At 44.1% G+C, this 20,536-nt stretch overlaps 1 protein-coding gene across 1 annotated transcript; it reads left to right on the top strand.

Moving 5' to 3' along the window:
* Nucleotides 1–362: 362 nt before the first annotated feature.
* Nucleotides 363–17,686, top strand: SAMD7 (sterile alpha motif domain containing 7). Its single transcript, XM_062178019.1, has 7 exons — nucleotides 363–463; nucleotides 1,544–1,668; nucleotides 4,959–5,037; nucleotides 7,515–8,143; nucleotides 9,131–9,252; nucleotides 13,750–13,860; nucleotides 17,492–17,686. Exons 1-7 carry the CDS (start codon nucleotides 363–365, stop codon nucleotides 17,684–17,686), a joined length of 1,362 nt encoding a protein of 453 aa, XP_062034003.1.
* The last annotated feature ends 2,850 nt before the right edge of the window (nucleotides 17,687–20,536 follow it).

The raw sequence follows: 20,536 nt of genomic DNA, 5'->3' as shown, positions 1-20,536 counted from the left end.
TGCTGACTTAACAATTTGACACTCTTGTTTACGGTGTCAGTAATCTCCCTAGACTCTAGTCATGAGTTGCCAAGGCTATGGAAGCCTTTAGGGTTCGCCGACTTTGATCTTATTCCGACAGGGTCATAGTCAAAGTGGAAGTTCTCTCCTCCCTTCAGAGAAAGGTACCTCCTTCTTTGATGGCCCATTCTTTGCTATGGAGGGTTTTTGCATAACTGAAAATTTGGTGTAGATAGCATTCCCAAGTGTTGGAAAAAATGCAAAGGGTTTTCAAGAATCCAAATAGGTCTCAAAACGTGGGATTATTTGTTGATACACTTATCTGGTTCATTTTAGAACTCAATCAGTGGTGACAGATATTGATGACAAATCCCACGATGGCTGTAAACCCTTTATTGACAGCTTCTGGGCAGCAGAGGATCCCACTGGTTCCCTCACCATTTGGACCTCCAATTGTGGACAGGTATTTCTTTCCAATGTAATGGTCCCATCAAGGAAATAATAGATAATCATTAAGTTTTGGAATATTAACCTCATTGTTGCTTTAAAGCCACAATGTGTGTGTGTGTGTGTGTGTGTATGTTTAGAGAGAGAGATCTAGTATCTCTTCCTCTGCTTAAAAGGACACAGGTTCTGTCAGGTGGGGGCCCTGCCCTTAGAGCTCATCTAATGTTAATCCCCTCCTTGAAGGCCCTGTCTCCAAATACAGTCATATTGGGGGTTACTACTTCTACATATGAAAGAGAGCAGGGCAATGAAGTCCGTCATAATTGGGTAACCTATATTTCTGGTGATAGAACAATTCTTTTCTGTAGAATTTTTGACTTTATGAGAAAAAATAAGATCCATTTATTCTTATTCATGCAATGTGAACAATAAAGTTGGAATTGTAGATATCACTGGAGTTTGACAAAATAAATTGTCCGCTCATGTAGTCAAACATTTCTCCCAGATGGCAAACCCAACTGAAGGATGGCCATCAAATGAGGAAAGAGTTTATGGTCAGAACAGAAAGTTGGATATGAAAACTCAGATAATGGTGTTCGTTTGATGAGATCTTTTTTCCTTAGACAAATATTTCTAAAATTTAACTTTCCTGCTTCTTCTGTTTCATTGTCAGCTTGGTCATTCCTTAGTAGATCCTTCCCTCCTAACCATTCTTAGCATATTTCAACTTAAACCAATAAAGGTTTCATGACTTTTGAACTTCATTTTGAGAAAAGTTGATAGAATTCTATAAAAAAGAATTCCTAGGCAGGTGTTGAGCCTAGATGCTCGTTAGGATGCCTATGTCCCGCATCAGAGTTCTGTTCCTGCTCCAGATCCCAATTCCAAATTCCTGCTAATGTGGACCCTGGGAGGCGGCAGTGACGGCTCTAGTAATTGGGTCCATGGACCCAATGGTGGATCAGGGGGTGGGAGATCTCTCTTTGTGACTCAAATAAAAATAAACAAGTAAATAAACCTCACTGCCTAAGAATCAGAAATTTTATGTAACTCCATCCTCATTTTACCTAGTATAATATTATTTTTTTTCTCCTAGAGATATATTGCCTTCCACTATAGCACCACCTGACCTGAGACAGTTTTGTGTTCCTTCCCAATTCAGATCCTCTGTTCTTCCAAACACAAATATGCCAAGTATGTTGTCTAATCATCTCTACTCAGGTATGGAAAGTAGATGTTTGGAGCTCATCCTGTGGACCACTGTGATCTGGATGACTGCATTACACTTTTCTCATTTCACTGCTAGATTTTAGAGGTAGAACTGTGTGTTGTATTTTCTCCAAGGTTCAAATTGTGGTGCCATCCCGGTGTGACCAAGTGTAGGTTGCTGAATTTCTGTGAACACAATCTTCTCCTCAATAACATGAAGAGTGGCAGTGTTACTGTCTAATCTATACGTGAGGAACTAATGAGCTTAGGAGGAAATGAGATCTGAGTGTTAATGGGCTTGGAGTAGTTTATGTGGGGCCTGATATGTTATACTGAGAACTTGGCTTTCATTCTGAGGAAAAAGGAGGACTTCAAGAAAGGAGTGGGGTGGTTTGGGTCAGATTTTTCTAAGAGCAGTTTAACTACTGATATGGGAACAAACTTGATAGGTTTAATGTTCTTGAGATAAACTGATAGGAGTTAACAGCCTATTTAAATAGTCAAAAGGCTATGATGGTGTGACCTTGGGTGGTAACAGTAGGTGTAGTAAGGAGTGGTGGCGTCTATAATTATTTTCACAGCAGGCAGAAACAATAGGATCTTTTCATTTTGAATTTGGAAGGTGAAAGAAGTAGGAGAGTGTTTCAAAAACATAATGGAGGGAGGGCCTAATGGAGGTACTGGGTGTAGCACAGCAGGTTAAGCTGCCAACTGCAACATGTCTGGGAAAGCAGCAGAGGATCCCTGCCACTCCATCTTGGGAGACCAAATGGAGCTCCTGGCTCCTGGCTTCAGCCTGTCCTAACGCCAGCCATTGCAGCCATTCTCTCTCTTTCTTTCTCTCTCTCTCTCTCTCTCTCTCTCTCTCTGTGTGTGTGTATGTGCGTAACTCTGCCTTTCAAATAAATAAATAAATCTCTAAATAATAAACTCATAATGGAATTTAAAATGTTTATTTTGGTGGAAACAATTTTGAAATTATATATGTAATTTTCAAAATCTCATGGAGATGCATATTATGAAAAGCATGTATGGATTTAAAAAGTTTTCTGCATCAAAAATAAATTTATCCTTAAATTCAACTTTTCCACAAAATTTTCTGAAGTGCTGTTATATTAAGAATGATACCAGAAATTTGGAGCTGAGTAATCAGAAATGTGGAGTCATTATTCCCTGAGTTAAGGAAGATTGTGGGAGGAACAGAGTTCTTGGGGAGAAGGAGAGGGGGAGATCAGGGACTTAGCTTGCTCATAGTGCACTTTAGATGCATAACAGACAGCCAGTGAGGAAGACAGCTGAAGTTCAAGGAGGACTTCTGGAGACACAACTTTGGAAGTCAAGGGCTTGCATGAGACTAGATAAGATCTTCTTTGGGGTGAGTCCAGAAGATGAGGCAGAATGAGAAAGGGACAGAGCAAATCAGTGAAGGGGGGAGGAATCCAAGAGAATATGGTGGCTGAAAGCCATGGGAAGAAAGAGTCTTAGAAAGTGAGCAACTTTGTCTAGTAAACCACTCATAGAGCAAGTGAGAGGAGGACTGGGAACACAGCATTAGATTTAGTGCTTTGTGGAGGTCGTTAGTGATTTTTTTTTTTTTTTGGACAGGCAGAGTGGATAGTGAGAGAGAGAGACAGAGAGAAAGGTCTTCCTTTTTGCCGTTGGTTCACCCTCCAATGACCGCTGCGGCCGGCGCATCTCGCTGATCCGAAGCCAGGAGTCAGGTGCTTCTCCTGGTCTCCCATGCGGGTGCAGGGCCCAAGCACTTGGGCCATCCTCCACTGCCTTCCCGGGCCATAGCAGAGAGCTGGCCTGGAAGAGGAGCAACCGGGATAGAATCCGGCGCCCCAACCGGGACTAGAACCCGGTGTGCCGGCACCGCAAGGCGGAGGATTAGCCTGTTAAGCCACGGCGCTGGCCATTAGTGATCTTAATAAGAGCAATTTGAGCAAAGTTTTGTTGGTAAAAGCATGACTAGTAGAGATCAAGAACAATCAGGAGATGAGTTTTCTTACAACATTGAAGATCTTATCTCCTTTGAACTATATTCATAAGTTTCTGTCCCTGGTCTGCAACTCCAACAACTCTTACTACATAGGAATGATGTGAGTGAAAACCCTAACACAAGTAGAAAATAGAATTTGTGCCTGGGCCAGTGAAGAGAGTGGCCTGCCTCAATTTGAGCAAGTTGCCTACCACAGGACGTGGAACCATTTAACTGCAACACAAGTGAGCATCCAAGGAACGCATCCTTTGTTGGATTTGAAACTAGACCTACCCAGTGGAGTAGTCTAAACAAAGGAGGCATTCCCCATAGCAAATGCTGGATGGAAGCCCATCTGACAGTAAGAACCCAGGAATCTGTAGCTCAGGTTTAAAGGCCACAAATCAATAGACTAGTAAAATAGTTGTATTGCTGAATCAAAGAGCCACTCTCCATCATAAACCCATCAATTGCCAATAATTGGATAAACTAACAGGCAAGGACATAATTCTCTTGCTTTAAGGCTGACATGTAAGAATAGCAGGAGCAAGTTAGGGCCTCAATACTACAGAAACTGAGCCACTAAGCCGAACAGAAGCTAACATGGGCTCTAACATGGGGATATCAGGGAGTGAATTAGTACAGCTTAACCAGCAGTTAAGTGTGGTGTTTTATATTTGTGTCACCTATTTGGGAGAGAGAAAGAACCTTAGAATAGATTGTTGTGTCAAAGCCAGAAAATACAGATACATCCATGGCAGTTGTTTAAAGTATGATTTCTTCAACTTCCCCTTTGCAGATTCCGACATGCTTTCTTTTTTTTTTTTTTTTTTTTGACAGGCAGAGTAGACAGTGAGAGAGAGACAGAGAGAAAGGTCTTCCTTTTGCCGTTGGTTCAACCCTCCAATGGCCGCCGCGGCCGGCGCACCACGCTGATCCGAAGCCAGGAGCCAGGTGCTTCCTCCTGGTCTCCCATGCGGGTGCAGGGCCCAAGGACTTGGGCCATCCTCCACTGCACTCCCGGGCCATAGCAGAGAGCTGGCCTGGAAGAGGAGCAACGGGGAGAGAATCTGGCGCCCCGACTGGGACTAGAACCCGGTGTGCCAGTGCCGCAGGCGGAGGATTAGCCTAGTGAGCCGCGGCGCTGGCCAATCTAATAACATTTCTAACACTGTGTTCAGATGCTGATTGTTTTGCAGATATTGTTTAAATCATTATATTTTACTTTACTGTAGTCAAATGCATGCTTTTAATTTGTGGATCATGATTTTTTGTTTGTTTGTTTGTTTCATTTTATTTCTTCTTTTTTTTTTTTTTTAAGGTTGGGGCATTTTACCATCTGAATCTGTAAAGGCAGTAACCAGAAGGAATGAAATGACCCAAAGGCGTCATACTGCCAGGTAACTTAACAGTGTTGTTTTCCTTATTTTTCTATAAAGATGTTTTTAAACATTTTTATTTATTTATTTATTTGAAAGTCAAAGATATATACACTGAGAGAGAGACAGATACAGAGAATTCTGCTAGCTCACTATCCAAATGTCTACAACAGCTGGGTAGGACCATGCTCAAGCCAGGAGACCAGGACTCCATCTAGGTTTCTGATGCAGTAGCAGGGACCCAAGTACTTGAGGATCACTTGCTGTCTCCTAGGGTACACATTAGCAAGGAAGCTAGAATCAGCAGTGGAGCTCAGCCTTGAACACAGGCACGGGATGCAGGTGTCCCAAGTGGTGTCTTAACCTCTGTGCCAAACACCCATCCCAAATTTTATTTATTTTCTATTCAATCCGTTTTTCATTTATTCATTTGTTATGTATATGTGTGTGTGCAACCAGATCTCTCTTTATGGAAAGCTGGGAGGCAGAATTGTCATCAACTCAAGAAGTACAGGGCATGAGAAAGTTCTAGACAGTGATCCTGAGAGTTTCAAAATGCAAGAAGAAAAAATCCTAGGCCAGACTCAAGCAGTTCCTTATGGAGAGAATGAGGCTGCAAAAGACTCAGAAATTGGAGCATGCAATGTGTGTGTGTGTGTGTGTGTTTCATGATTACATTTTTGTGAATTTTTTGAGTACTCCTCATTTGCAGATTTCAAAATTTTTCTGTACCAACATCAACTTACATTTTAATTCAATTTTCCATGAACTTTTTGAAGTACCCTTTTAGATAAGACAAATTGTCTTGTTTTTTCTTCTTTCTTTTTCTTTTTTTTTTTTTTTTTTTTTTTTTACTTTTTGACAGGCAGAGTGGACAGTGAGAGAGAGAGACAGAGAGAAAGGTCTTCCTTTGCCGCTGGTTCACCCTCCAATGGCCGCCGTGGTAGGCACGCTGCGGCCGGCGCACCACGCTGTTCCGATGGCAGGAGCCAGGTGCTTCTCCTGGTCTCCCATGGGGTGCAGGGCCCAAGCACTTGGGCCATCCTCCACTGCACTCCCTGGCCACAGCAGAGAGCTGGCCTGGAAGAGGGGCAACCGGGAAGGATCGGTGCCCCGACTGGGACTAGAACCCGGTGTGCCGGCACCGCAAGGCGGAGGATTAGCCTGTTAAGCCACGGCGCCGGCCTCTTCGTTCTTTTTTTGACAAGGCAAATTAATAAGTGAATCTATATAACACTTGAATACACATGTGTGCACACACCCACACCCTGATTATGTACAGAAAGCATTTCAGGCAGATTACAAAAATAAACGTATTCACTGGTGTTTTAAGGATTAAAAAGGAGATTAGAAACCACAACATAAAGGTAATAGTGGTAGGAGTCTACAGATTACAATAGTTTGACAGTGTTCCCTAATTAAATGCCTTGTGATTCCTCCAAAATTCATATTGGCATTTCCATTTAAAATGACTTCAAACTTGCTTAAAGGCAGCAGCCAATTTTTCCAACCTCACTTCAGACTATACCACTGGAGCCCATTCAGCTTAACAGTGGCCATCAGTGACAAGGAAAGCAAACACTAATGGCTACCTTGTGGCCTAGGGTGAGAGAAGGCTTAGAGTCGATTTTCTTGTCACTGAACACTAAAGGATTCAGGTGATGACCAAAAGCAAAGTGAAAGAAGCAAGAGCAGCCTCTGGCTCAGCAGTTAAGACATCACTTGGGATGTCTGTACCCCACACCAGAGCACCTAGTGTGAGTCTCCGCTCCTCTGCTTCACATACAACTTCCTTCTGATGCACAGCCTGGGAGGCAGCAGTGATGGCTCAAGGATTGGGGTCCCTGGCACCAATGTGCAAGACCCAGACTGAGTTCAGGGCTCCTGGCTTTGGCCAGGCCCAGTCGTGGCCATTGTGGGCTTTTGGTCAGGGAACCAGCAGATGAAAGATCTCATCTCTTTCCCTGATTTTCAAATAAAATGAAAATAAATTTTAAAAAATTATTTAAAGTGAAGTAAATAAAAGCACCAACAGGTCTTTAGCCCTGTTCACCTTTCCCAGCCACTTACATTGATTTATAACTGTTGAGACTGGGGTTAACTGGTTATCTTTCCTGAGTCCCTCTCAGATTTTACTGCAGGGTTTTAAACTTCTTCCCTGTACTTTAATTTCTTTGAAGATTAATCTCTGGCAAGATACTAACCTGTCCTATTACCCCATCCCTTCTAAACTTTCCCTATTAGAGATGATGTTCCAAAGACTGGCCTTGAACTTCCATGGTGATATTCAGCCAAACCCCTCACCTTCAGATCCAATGCCAAACTCTACTTCCCCATTGGCTTTGTGGGGATTCATGTTTCCATTGATCAGACTTCAGACAAGCAGTGTGGGATGCAGGAAAAATAGCAGTGCTATCTTAGGGAAGACAAGGGACCATTAAAATAGTATTTCTAATGGTTTTTCTTAGGTTACATAAAACATCTTGCTTTGATTTTAGGACAGAAATGGAAATGTATGCTATTTACCAGCAAAGGAGAATGGAAAAAGTTAGTCCCAAGGGGCTAGCAGGCCTAGGTGTACCATTGCTGTATGGTTCTGGTATCCCAGCTGGCCTGGCTGCCTATCACAGCCGGAGTGTGCACCCTGCCAGCGACCTGCATTTTCACAGAAGCACCTTCAGAAACCTTCAGGAAAACCCCATGCTGGTGGCAACCGGCCCACACTTTGTAGACAGCTGGGGACAGAAATGCCGTCGACTCAGAAGAGGCACGGAGAATCAGAAAGTTCTAGACAGTGATACTCAGAGTTCCACAACTCAAGCAGAGGAAAAAATCCTAGGCCAGATTCCTGCAAGTCCGTATGAAGAGACTGAGTATGCAAAAGATCCAGAAACTGCAGTGCATGATAATCGGAAGTCAAATGAAATCCAAGAAAAGCCACCGAGTGCTCTCTCCAGTACCTGTGAGGAGCTTGAGCCCGCTAACAGGAATCCCTGGGGGTCGCAGGCGGCTCCTCTGGAAGCAAAGGCCTGGGATGGTGGGAAAGAGAAGACTCCAGAGCAGATCTTTGCAGTCTGTGGGGCAAGGAATGGGGTTTGTCCTGCAGTTCCTCCAGCGGCTCTGCCAGGTAGGTGTCCAGGGGCCATTAGCAGTCCTTGTGAACCAAAGACTGCCAGTCCTTAAGTTATTACATAGTGCCTCTATGTGACCATCGGGCCTCTTTTTACCCTTCATTCTCTTAATCCTGTTTAGAATTACCTCTTCTTAAAGTCACTTCATTACATCAGATCTAATAAGCTGTATCAATGAAACTAGTCTCTATTTGTTTAATGCTAATTAAGAGAATTTTCAACCAAGGCTGAGAAAGTAAGTATGAGAAACTATGGGGAAACCTACCAGAATTTTTCACTTCAATTTTCATTTAATTTACTATTAGTTTTTTTTTAAACACAAAATAAGAAGACTTCTTGATTTATAGTATAAATTGTCACTCCCTTGCACTTAAGTGTGGGGGAAAAAATCAACAGTTAAACAGGAGCATTGTCTTTCATCATACTTACAGTTGTGATACCTTTGAACCTGTAAGAGTGAACACACAAACCTGAAAACATACATGCTGTCTAGCGTCCTAGAACTTCTTTAGGTAAAAATATTTTAAGGCACAGGAATTTTGGAGTGTGTGTTCTTTAGCCTCTATACAACTGCCTCCCTACAAAGTGTTGATTTGTTATTTGATATAGGTGCAACAAAATTCTTGCATCACCCAGAGAGTGTAGTCACACAAAATGCCATAGAATGTGGCAGTGTTAATTTGGAGAATGAAACCCACAGAACATTTCTGTTGGAACCTGGGAGGAGGTTGCATAAGTCTGGAATTTCTTTGTTCACTTCCCATAATGCTGCCTTTAAAGATCCTTCTAGAGGGGAGTAAGAAAAACGAGGTAGCTGAGCTTTTAGGAACTATCTCGCAGTAACGTCATCTCCGAGGGAGTTCACACATCAGTTTCAGGGACCATGCTGTGGTGACAGAATAGGAGACAGTTAATGTAACCTGTGCGCCAAGCTGTCCCTGGAAATTTTTATATCACCAAATAATCTTCTTTCCATTTCCAAGGAACCCAGGCACTTGCTACAATCAGAGAACATCTGTGCTTGGATGCAGATATCCAGAAATGGACAGTGGACGATGTGCACAGCTTCATCAGCAGCCTTCCCGGCTGCTCACACTATGCGCAGGTGATCTGGATTTTAGTCTTTTCATAAAAGTATGTGATCATCACTTTGATGGAATGCCTGAGGCAGGTTAACTTTATAAAAAAAAGACAGCTGTTTAGCTCACAATTTTGGAGGTTCAAGGGCATGGCTTTGCCTTAGGCTCAGCTCTCGGGAGGGCCCTGTTGTCTGAGTCACAGCAGCACAGATGGCAGTGTGAAAGGAAGGATCTCACTTGGAAATGAAGAGGCATAGAGACCCTGGGGTCAAACTCAGGCTTTTAAAACATTAGAACTCACTCCAGGAGACTAGTATTCGTCTCCCAGGGTAGTGCCCCTAGTGACCTACGGGATTCCCATTACCCTGCCTCTCAAAGATTCCATCAGCCCCGCATCACCACGCTGTGTCCAAACTCCAAACACGTGATCCTGTGAGGGACAAGTGACATCCAAACCAGAGCAGCCAGCCAGCTTGAATTGTGTAACCTGCATGTTGAGTTTTGTCAGACTTGCATTTTGTCCCCAGACAGGATTCCTACTCATTTCCCTTTTTATATCATTGTCTCCTCTGGAACAGGTACCCCTGGCTGGTAGAGCTTAGATCATGAGCCCATACCCCACCATCAGGAGAAGCTGAGAAAGTCAGTGTCCAGCTTTAGCTTCTGTGCCATCAAGAGTCCTGAAAAGTAGGGATTCTCCCAAAATTAGAGGGAAGTTCAGAGGCTAAACATCCAAAAAGAATGGGGAATGTCTATGTTCCCTGCTCATCTACAGCTTTGGAGCACATTCTTCCACATCAAGTTTCCAGCTGTTTCTTAAGTAATAGAAATGTCTACTTCATTCTTAATAGGACAAGAAAAGTGACAGAATGGAGAAGTAGAAAATTAACTATTTTGAGGTTCCATGTTTATGCTAGAACATACATAAAAATGCAGACACACATAATTCAATTTGGTAGGTAAGTTATAGTGGACTTTCAGAACAGTTGGAGAGAAAACTAGTCTCACTCATATGGGAAAATTGGTAACAAAAATCAAGGGTCAGTAACTTTTTGAGGTTTATACCACAGCTCCATTTTCATGCATATAACTTTCTTTTTTGAGTGATTCAATAACACAATTCTGAGCAACAAAGTGTCTACTCAATGTGGTCTCATTATCTTTGGTTTGCATGCTAAAACAACAAAAGGACATTATGGTTTAACTGTATCACAGTAAACTGATTTTATAGCTGATTTTTTCAGAACTCAGTTTTGTGAAGTGTTTTCCTACAGCACAACATTTTGAATTCTTATTTCCTTTCTTTTTAAAAATTCTATTTATGGAACTTACGGAAAAGCTGTATAGAATAGTAACTAAGAGTATGGCTCCTGAAGCCAGGCAATACGAAGTCAAAACCTGGCTTTTCCACTGTGTGCATGAGTAACCTGGGACAAGTTGCCACTCTTCTCTGGGCCTCAGTTTTTCATCTGTAGAATGTGGGTGATAGTGATAATTCATTTTCAGAGGATGTTTGTGAGCATTAGCAAGTGCCTGGCACCTGGTTAAGGACTCAACACATGCTACTTTCATCATTATCTCATTATATTCTAGCAAGAGCAGAACATCAAATTACTTCTGAGGCAAATTATGTTCCTTAATTATGTTCCTTAGGTCATTCATTTTTTGTCTTTTTGCACAGCCTGGTAAAAAACATTTGTGCTAGTTTCTCCTATAAGTGGGTATACCCTTATTATCTTGTAGTAGTCATTATGCATTTTTCAAACATGTCTGTACCACTATCAAGTGCCATATCAGCCACTGGTGCAAAGAAGTTACTAAGTTCTGATAACACAGAGACAAAGAACCCCCTGGGTAATGAGCGTGTGACTGCTGACGTCTGGTGTATTGAGCTTGCTTGAATTCTGGTTATTCTTTATCAGCCAGTGACCTATAGTCATAAACGTGTAGTTTATAATCACTGCCCTCATGATACGTTATGTTACATGCATTTCCTAGTTATCATCCCAAATGTCCCATTGACAGTCCACTGACTCTTCACCTCACAGATGTCAGTGCCCCTTTCCTATTCCAAGTGAAACCAGTTATTTCTAGGTATTTCTCAGATGTGTTTAGGATCATGTCTGGCTTTTGTTTCCTCATTAAAGTCTACTTCCTCCAAGCTATTGCAGGTGATATCAGCTGCCAGATGCCACTACTCTGCTGTGCATATGCCCTGCTGTTACATACAGAAATGGGGAGAACCCCCTGATGCAGTGGGGAGCGCTGGGAGTGATAGCCCTGAAGCATCATGGCCTCTATTTTAAAAATTTTTTTACAGACTTATTTATTTACAGAGAAGCAGAGGCAGAAAGAGAGAGATCCTCCATCTGCTGGTTCACTCCCCAGATGGCCACAACTGGTCGGAGCTGCACCAATCCAAAGTCAGGAGCCAGGAGCCTCCTCTGGATCTCCCATGCAGGTGCAGGGGCCCAAGGACTTGGGCCATCTTCCACTGCTTTCCCAGGCCATAGCAGAGAGCTGGATTGGAAGTGGAGCAGTGGGACTCAAACCAGCATCCATATGGGATGCTGGCGCTTCAGGTGGCGACTTTACCCCCTATGCTACAGCAACGGTCCCCTCTGTTTATTTTCTTAAAAATCTATATATTAATTTTCACTTATTTGAGGATCACAGAGAGAGCTTCTATCTGCTGGTTCACTCTCCAAATGCCCACAACAGTCAAGGATGAAGCCAGGAGCCCAGAACTCAATTCAGGTCTCCTGCATGGGACCCCAGCAGTTGAACCATCACCTTCTGTCTCTCAGGATACACATTAGCAGGAAGCTAGGATTGGAAACAGAGATGAGATCAACCCCAGTCACTCTGATCTGAGATGTGGGTGTCCCAAGCTGTGTCTAAACAGCTGCCCCAAACACCTGTCCCACAGCCCATCTTTAAGTGGGCCACACCAAAGCCCTGGAGCTCATCAAAGTTACACCCCTCTGTCCTCTTCACCTCTGCCTTAGCTACCTGCTCAGCAACCTCCAACCACCCGCCTCCTATAAGCAGAAAAAGAAATTCAGAGAAAAAAAGAAAATGGAAATCCAAAGTCCCTGGATTCTTTCAAAAATATCTATTTATTTAATTATTTGAAAGGTGAAGTGAGAAAGGGAGAAACAGAGACAAAGCGAGATCTTCCATCTGCTGAGTCACTTCCCCAAATGCCCACAAGAGTCACGGCTGGGAAAGGAGTGCTGATGCAAATGTATGGAAAGTGTATTTACGCTGGCAATCCTGCCTCATTACTCTTCTCTTTGTAAGGATTCCAGGCCAATCCCAGAGGCCAGGAACTCCGTCCAGGTCTCCCATGTGGGTGGCAGGAACCTAAGTACCTTGACCATCACCTGCTATCTCCTAGGCACATTAGCAGGAACTCGTATCAGAAGCAGAGGTGGGACTCTATCCCAGGCACTCTGACAAGGGACACAGCATCCCAAGCATCAGCTTAACCACAGTACCCACAACACCCATCGTTTAACTTTTTAAATAGATAGGTAGAGCAGGTTGGCAACTCACCTGTTTAGGAACATTCAGGAGATCCTGCAGCACTGTTTGTTGTAAGTAAACGTCTCAAAGAAGCCTGCAGATAAAATATGCTTGCTCTAAAATAAATTATTAAAAATGTGTGTATATGGAAGATTTTAGGTTCATTCCTCAGAATAAGAAGGAGTTCCTACCTAGTAGCTTCTTTCTCTTTTCTGTTCTTTTCTATATAAAGTAGGAAGCTATATGATTTGCTGAAAATGAAAGAGGACTTCTTAGGGTCTAAATTTGAGGTGGAGAAAGCTCACCAGTGAACACAGAATCGCCCTCCAGTTGAAGTAGGAATTCAGGAAGTTATGTTCTGTCAGTCAGTCCAGTTTGTATCCACCTCTTGACCTGCCTGCAGCCTCTGTCCACCAGCAGACTTCCTAGCTTCTGGAAGAAAGGAAGGCGTGGTCACCTCCAAGAAAGAGTTAGAACAAAGAGGCTGCTGGAAAGATCCAGTGGTGACAGTGCTCACCTGGGTCCTCTCTTGACCAGTCACCAAGGCAGTGGACGGAAGACACCACACCTGTAGATGGGAGGGAAGACACTTGTCTGTGACAATTTGACCCACATGCCTTCACTCAGAGTAGTTTGCCCAGTGATTGATTCAGCCAGCAATGTTTACTTTGTACTTTCCACCATGTAACAGCCTTTGCATGTGGGCTACACTGGTAAAGAAGACGGGGCCCCTGCTCTTGAATAATGATGATTCCAGGTGGGAGTGAGTTCTGTAAACACAGCATTATACATCACCGCCAGGGTTATTAATGAGCACCAGCGGTGCACTTCTGGAAGCACAGAAAAGAGAACTAAACGTAGAAAGTCTTATGGATTCTTTGTGTCATCCTCAAGCAGGCTTAACTTGTTTCCCCCAAGATTGAAGTATCTATATGTAAAACAAGCACTTTAAAAAGGACGTTTGGACAAAGTTAACACATTTTGTGTTTAATAAGGTATTTAAAGACCATGCGATTGATGGAGAGACTTTGCCACTACTCACAGAGGAGCATCTTCGAGGCACCATGGGACTAAAGCTAGGACCAGCATTAAAAATTCAATCGCAGGTATGGTGATTTGATAAAATGAAATATGTATTAATGGTGTGAAGTTTAAAAGAAAAATGATATTTTTGTCTTTTTGTAATATAAATAACATTTATTTAATCTCTTTCATTTAAGCTTTTCCTCCCTGTGGCTGGGGACTTGCTAGAAGTAGTGGAAACTGAAAACACGGGATGGGCTGGTGGTACACACTCTTGGATATAAATGGGAAGGCTGTAGGCAGTGTTGTGCTGCCAAATGTTTAACAGCTAGGTCCCTTTACAATCCAAATGAGGGGCAGCATTGTGGTACAGCAGTTTATGCTGCCGGTTTTGTCACACAGCATCCATATCACAGGCCAGTTTAAGTCCAGGCTGTTCCACTTCCCACCTAGTTCTCTGCTAATGTGCCTGGGAAGATAGCCCTATCAACCAGGTGGGAGACTAGGGTGGAGTTCTGGGTTCCTGGTTTCAGCCTGGTCCAGCCCTGGCCATTGCAGCCCTTTGGGGAGTGAACCGGAAGATGGCAAATCTCTCTCTTCCCCTCTAACCCTAACCCACCAGACTCTATATAAAAATATAACAAATAATCTCATTAATCCATAAGCAGACCATGTTACTTTTCTGCTCAAAACCCTGAAATAGCTCCCCATTTCATTCAGAATCAAAACCCAAAGTCCTGTATCATTTGTGTTCCTCCCCTCCTAACACCACCTCACCTTACTGGTCTTGTCTTCCATGTCTTTCCTTCTTGCTAATTCTGCACTTGCTCACTTGGCCCTAGCTGCTCCTTAAGCACTCTGGGCTTGCTGCATCTCAGGGCCTTCCCACTGCTGTTGCTGTTCCCCACCTAGGATGCTCTTCCTTCAATAGCCTCATTCCTATTCCCTTTCTTCATCTTTGCTCAGCTACATGCCTCCCAGGCACACTCCTGATAACCATTTTCCTGCTCTGTTTTTCCTCCCATAACACTTATCACCTTCAAGCATGCAATGTAATTTACTTGTTTGTTGTATTCAGTATTTATTGTGATTTTTTTCCATCCTACTAGAATGTAAACTCCATGAGGAAAATAATCTTTATGTATTCAGTGGGGTGATGTATCCTCAGAACATACAAGACTCATACTAGGTCAATAATTATTTATTGGAAGAATGAGCTTCCTAAAAATGAGTCGAAGAAGTAGCAACTACTTTTTCCTAGAATTTATGCAGGACTGCAGCTAATCACAATAAACATTTATGTCAGGAGCTGAGATTTCAGAATGTCTTTCCAAAACCATTTTTATTTATCTAAAATGTTTAGGATAAAGTTCTTTTTTCTAATGTAGATAATTCCTTTGGGCTCGTTTTTGTTTCCATTTTAAATTTTAGAATAATGTTAGATACAGAAAAGTTGCAAAAACAGTACACAGAGTTCACCCATTTTCTCCCAATGTTAACATTTTACAGTCCCTGCTGCGCTTGTCAAAACTAAGAAATTAACATTAACACAATATGATGTTCATTTTTAAATTTTAAATTTTGTTTGTTTAGTAAGTATACTTTACCTCCTGGCATACTTATGATGATACCTCTTGGGTTTTTTTCCTCAAATCAAATTGTCTTTGCCTTTGACTTGTCATTCACTTTTGGTCTATTCATCTCTTACATATATGTATCTCCATGAAGCCCAACTGAGAGATGATGTCCTGGGTGTAGCGTTCCAGCACAATAGCACAGGACTCCTACAGGTGCTGGGGGAAGGCCCAGTTGGTGGCAGATATCAGCCAAACTGGACAGTGATAGAGTCCTTGGGGTTGGGAATTTCCAGGGCTCCAACTGAAGCAGCAGAATTGAAAGTCTGAGCAACACTTGGAAATTCCAGAAAGTAAACAGACAGGAGATGGTTCATCAGTGAATACATAATAAGACCTCAACCTCTAAAATGGGCACTGATGGCAAGATTCCACTGTAACAAGCATGGCCAAGAAGGAAACCTGGGGCAGACATGGAGCACAGCAGTTAGGTTGCAAGTTGGGATGCCTGCATCCTATAGTAGAGTGCCTGGTTTCAGTCCTGGATCCTCCACCCCCAGTAACAGCTTCCTGCTAATGTATACCTTGGGAGGCAGCAGATGATGGCTCAAGCAGATTGGTCTGTGGCATCCACATGGGAGACCCAGATTCAGTTCTGGCCCAGCCTTGGCTATTGCAGGCATTTGGCAGGGGGATGTGTGAATCAACAGGTGGGAGTTTCTCTCTATCTCTCTCTCTCTCTCTCTCTCTCTCTCTCTTGCTCCCTCTCTCTCTCCCTCCCCCTCTTCTGCCTTTCAAATAAAATTAAAACAAATGAATATTTTTAAGAGAAGGAGGATTTTCACCCTCCAGAACAGAAGTATAGAAATTGGATCTGAAATGGACATGCAGGCAAAGGATGGAAGAAGAAAACATTCCTGGAATTTGAGAACTCATATATGAATATGTTGTCAGAATGGAGGCAGCTTGGGGTTTGAGCTGACAATGTAGCCTGGGTGCCATTCAGCATCAGCTTGGTTGCATGGGCAACTAAAGCCTAGTGCTTAGTGTTGGAATACAAAGTCCCATAGCAGTCTTGTTTATGTCTCACCAGCTGTATGTCACTGTTGCCTAAAGATTTCTAGCCTTGCACTAGGCATTTTATGAAGTGATTAAGATAACCTTAGGACAACTTCATCTCATATTGCAGTGCCTGGGTTTAAGTTCCATCTCCACTACCAATTCTAGCTTCCTGCTAATGTAAACACCAGAGGCAGCAGGTGATGGCTCAAGTACTTGGGTCCCTGCCATCCACATGGGAAACCCAGATTGAGTTCCTAACTCGTGGGTTAGGCCTGCCCAGCCCTGGCTGTTGTAAACATTTGGGGAGTGAATCAGCAGTTGGAAGACATCTAAATATCTCTGCCTTTCAAGTTAATTAATTAATTGTTAAAAATAATTTTAGCTTCTGCCTGGAGAAGACTGTGATAGGAATTCCTGTGGGACCGGTGGGGGAGGGTGAACCCAGAGTGAAATCACTGTGAGTACAGATGAACCACAGAAGAACCAGGAAGGGGAATGGGAGACAGAGCCACCTTCATACCCAGATTCACAGCAGCAATCGCTGTGTGATTCTGAGAGAAAAGCTCGCCACTTCCTGGAACTGAGACCCCCACAGCTCTTAGAGATGCTCCGTGCCATTACCTCAGCCTCCCACCACTCCTCCCTACCCTCTTTTTTTTTTTTTTTTTTTTTTTTGACAGGCATAGTGGACAGTGAGAGAGAGAGACAGAGAGAAAGGTCTTCCTTTGCCGTTGGTTCACCCTCCAATGGCCGCCGCGGTAGGCGCGCTGAGGCCGGCGCACCGCGCTGATCCGATGGCAGGAGCCAGGTGCTTCTCCCGGTCTCCCATGGGGTGCAGGGCCCAAGTACTTGGGCCATCCTCCACTGCACTCCCTGGCCACAGCAGAGAGCTGGCCTGGAAGAGGGGCATCCGGGACAGGACCGGTGCCCCGACCGGGACTAGACCCCGGTGTGCCGGCCCCACAAGGCGGAGGATTAGCCTAGTGAGCCCCGGCGCCGGCCCCTCCCTACCCTCTTTAACCACAGGTTACAGAAAGAACTCATAGACATAACTACTCCAATTATTTTATCTTCAAAGGTATCTCAGCATATGGGAAGTCTGTTCTACAAGAAAAGCCTTTCATTTCCTACCCATGCAAGACAAGCACTCGATCACCCAGCAGATTCGTCTCCTCTTTTGGATTTTAATTCCTGGAGTGAAAGGTTGAACATTCCTTGTCCCCAAGAGATATCAGTTCCTAAGGGAATGGAGCAAGATAACAGGAGAAATTAAAAACCACCAAGGAACAGAAATAGTCTGGGCTATCACAGAGGTGTGTGAGGATTTCCCAGAGCCAGGCAGAGGACGAGGGAGCAGGAGGCTGCCCCTTCTGGAGCTGCCTTAGAGGAGACTTTCCAAGAAATCGCAGCACCAGGGGACCGTGGGCCTGTCTTTGGAAGCAAATGGCAGTGAAGGAAAGAATTCACAAACAGCAAGGAAGCTACAGCTGGGAAACCGAGAGAGCCGAAGCTGAAGTCACAGCTCCTTCCTGACCTTTCTTTGCTCATTTCCCACCCACGAGCTCCGAAGAGACAAAGGCTGGGAGCAGAAGGAGGCAGAAGAGGAGAGGGAGCAGAACGCAGCCGAGGACCGGAGCAGCTGACCCCAAGTCCGACACCTTCTCCCATCTCAGACTGCCAGCCTAACGCAGGCCCAGCTGTGAAGTTCCCAGTGTGGCGGACTTTGGGACTGGGTATTTTCTTTCTGAAATGAAACCGTGTTGGGCCTGGCCACATCCTTGTTATCTGACAGGAAGATGAGAAGTTATGGCGCCCACCTGGGACTCCACCCCAGGGGCAGGGAGGAGTTATCTCTGCCAAGCAGGCTTCAGAGGACCAGGGGGAGGGAGCGAGGAGAGCAGCTTCCTGTTTGTGCCCTCAGAGTCCCATGTTGCACCACAGTGCTGGCAAGTGAATCTAGAAAGATAACAAGAACAGGATGACAACTTGCTGAAGGAGGGGCCTAGCTGACAGGACTATGGGGAAGACGTCTTACCCTGTACCCACCTTGAGCATTTTGAATTGTTAACCATGAGAATGTATTTTCTATTCTTTAAATTTTACTTTTGAAATGAACAAGCTATAGTAGTAGTAAGATGGCCCCTGCTGCCCTAAGGATCCCTGTCCCAGACACTCAGGCTCTCATGTGATCCCTGATCCCTCCCTGTGAGGGGGCTGCCAGAGGACAGCCCTTTCCCATGAAGACTTTGCAGGGATGCCGGGGGTGTAAGTGCCAGGGCTCAGTATGTGCTGGTATCACTTGCCCTTGGGAAAGCCACTTCCGTGTCCCCAGGCAGCCCTGGGGAAAGCCCCGCGTGATCAGACTGGACAGTGGACCTTGCGAGGGCTGTTGACAGTCGGGTAAGGAAATCACAAGGTGCCATGGGTGTCTGCAGCCTGATGGCAGCTCAGAGACACCCTGAGCCCAAAGCCCCAAGCTCAGCCGCCCCTGGGTCCCTGACCCACAAACACTGTGAGGTGATAAATGTGTGTTGCTCTCAGCCACCAAGTTTTGGAGTAACTTGATTCAGAGCAATGAAAAATGAAAACAAATAATGGATATTTAGTAAACACAAGTAGCACACTATTCGCATTCACTCTCTGAGTTGGAAGGGGAGCTTTGGAAGTCATTACCCCTCAAGCCAGGCTCACTTCCTTGAGCTTCACTTTCTTTCATTGTTAACATGAAGTCAGCAGGTTTTTTTCTGACATAAAACTGTATTATACCACCAAATGCACGTGTGAATTGTTGATTTACCCTCTCATTTCCTTTTATGAGAGACAAGGAAAGGGGGAAAAATACCCCTACATTTCAAGATTTTATTAGTTTTTTAATTAGTTTTTTTAAAAGATTTGTATTTATTTATTTCAAAGGCAGAGTGACAGAGAGGGGAAGGCAGAGCGAGAATCTTCCATCTCCTGATTCACTCCCCAAATGTCCGTAACAGCCAGTGTTGAGTCAGACCAAAGTGAGGAGCCACAAACTCCATCCTGGTCTCCCATATGGGTGGCAGCAGCCCAAGTACTTTAGCCATCTCTTGCTACTTCCCAGGCACGTTAGCAGGAACCTTGATCAGAAATAGAAGAGCTGGCCGGCGCCGTGGCTTAACAGGCTAATCCTCTGCCTTGCGGCGCCAGCACACCGGGTTCTAGTCCCGGTTGGGGCGCCGGATTCTATCCCGATTGCCCCTCTTCCAGGCCAGCTCTCTGCTATGGCCCCGGAAGGCAGTGGAGGATGGCCCAAGTCCTTGGGCCCTGCACCTGCATGGGAGACCAGGAGAAGCACCTGGCTCCTGGCTTCGGATCAGCACGATGTGCCAGCCGCAGCGGCCATTGGAGGGTGAACCAACGGCAAAAAGGAAGACCTTTCTCTCTGTTTCTCTCTCACTATCCACTCTGCCTGTCTCAAAAAAAAAAAAAAAAAAAAAAGAGAGAAATAGAAGAGCTGGACTTGAACCACTGCTCCAGTATGATATGTCGCTGTCATAAGTGGTGGCTTAACCTGTGCTGCAATGCTGACCCCAATTTTATTAGTTTTGTACAAGATACTTTAGATAACAATAAGCTAACAAATAACAAGTATCAGGAATTTTAGAAAAGATGATTCAAAGGATACCTCGCTCTCTCTTCCTCCCTTTTTGTACATTCATTTCCCAGCATACTAGAAAATTATTTTGTCACATCACCTTTTACCAGCTATAATTCCCACAAAATGCCCAGTGTAAATTAACAGATGCTGGAGGGTTGGGGTAGGAGTGGAGGAATAAAAAGAAAACCTGAATATTTTTAGTAGCAAAGAGAGCATGTGATTTAATCCATATGGTGACTTCTGAATTTGATTTCTGAGTCAATTGAGTTGGTAACTGATTCACTTGAACAGATGTGTCTCAAAGTTGCTCTAAGGAAAATGTTCTGATAAGCCATCCTGGCACACACCATCACCAGAACAAGCACTGTGTTTAATTTTAGATCCATGCATTTAAAAAGAACCAGAAGAGACACGTAAAGGCAGCTCTCCAGCTCTTAGTACTCTTCAAGGGAAGCCAAGGAGACAAATTGCTTGACTGTACCAAGACTGCTTTCT

This window comes from Lepus europaeus, chromosome 2, assembly GCF_033115175.1.
Source record: "Lepus europaeus isolate LE1 chromosome 2, mLepTim1.pri, whole genome shotgun sequence".
NCBI classification, from domain to species: Eukaryota; Metazoa; Chordata; class Mammalia; order Lagomorpha; family Leporidae; genus Lepus; species Lepus europaeus.
The sequence above is the reverse complement of the archived record's forward strand: the minus strand, read 5'-3'. Positions and strand labels throughout refer to the sequence as shown.

Excerpts from the sequence above, each read along its gene's own strand:
- SAMD7 (XM_062178019.1), top strand. The coding sequence starts at position 363 with ATGACAAATCCCACGATGGCTGTAAACCCTTTATTGACAGCTTCTGGG. Across the intron at positions 5,038-7,514 it reads CAAAGGCGTCATACTGCCAG|GACAGAAATGGAAATGTATG; the intron begins GTAACTTAACAG and ends CTTTGATTTTAG. Across the intron at positions 13,861-17,491 it reads CATTAAAAATTCAATCGCAG|GTATCTCAGCATATGGGAAG; the intron begins GTATGGTGATTT and ends TTATCTTCAAAG.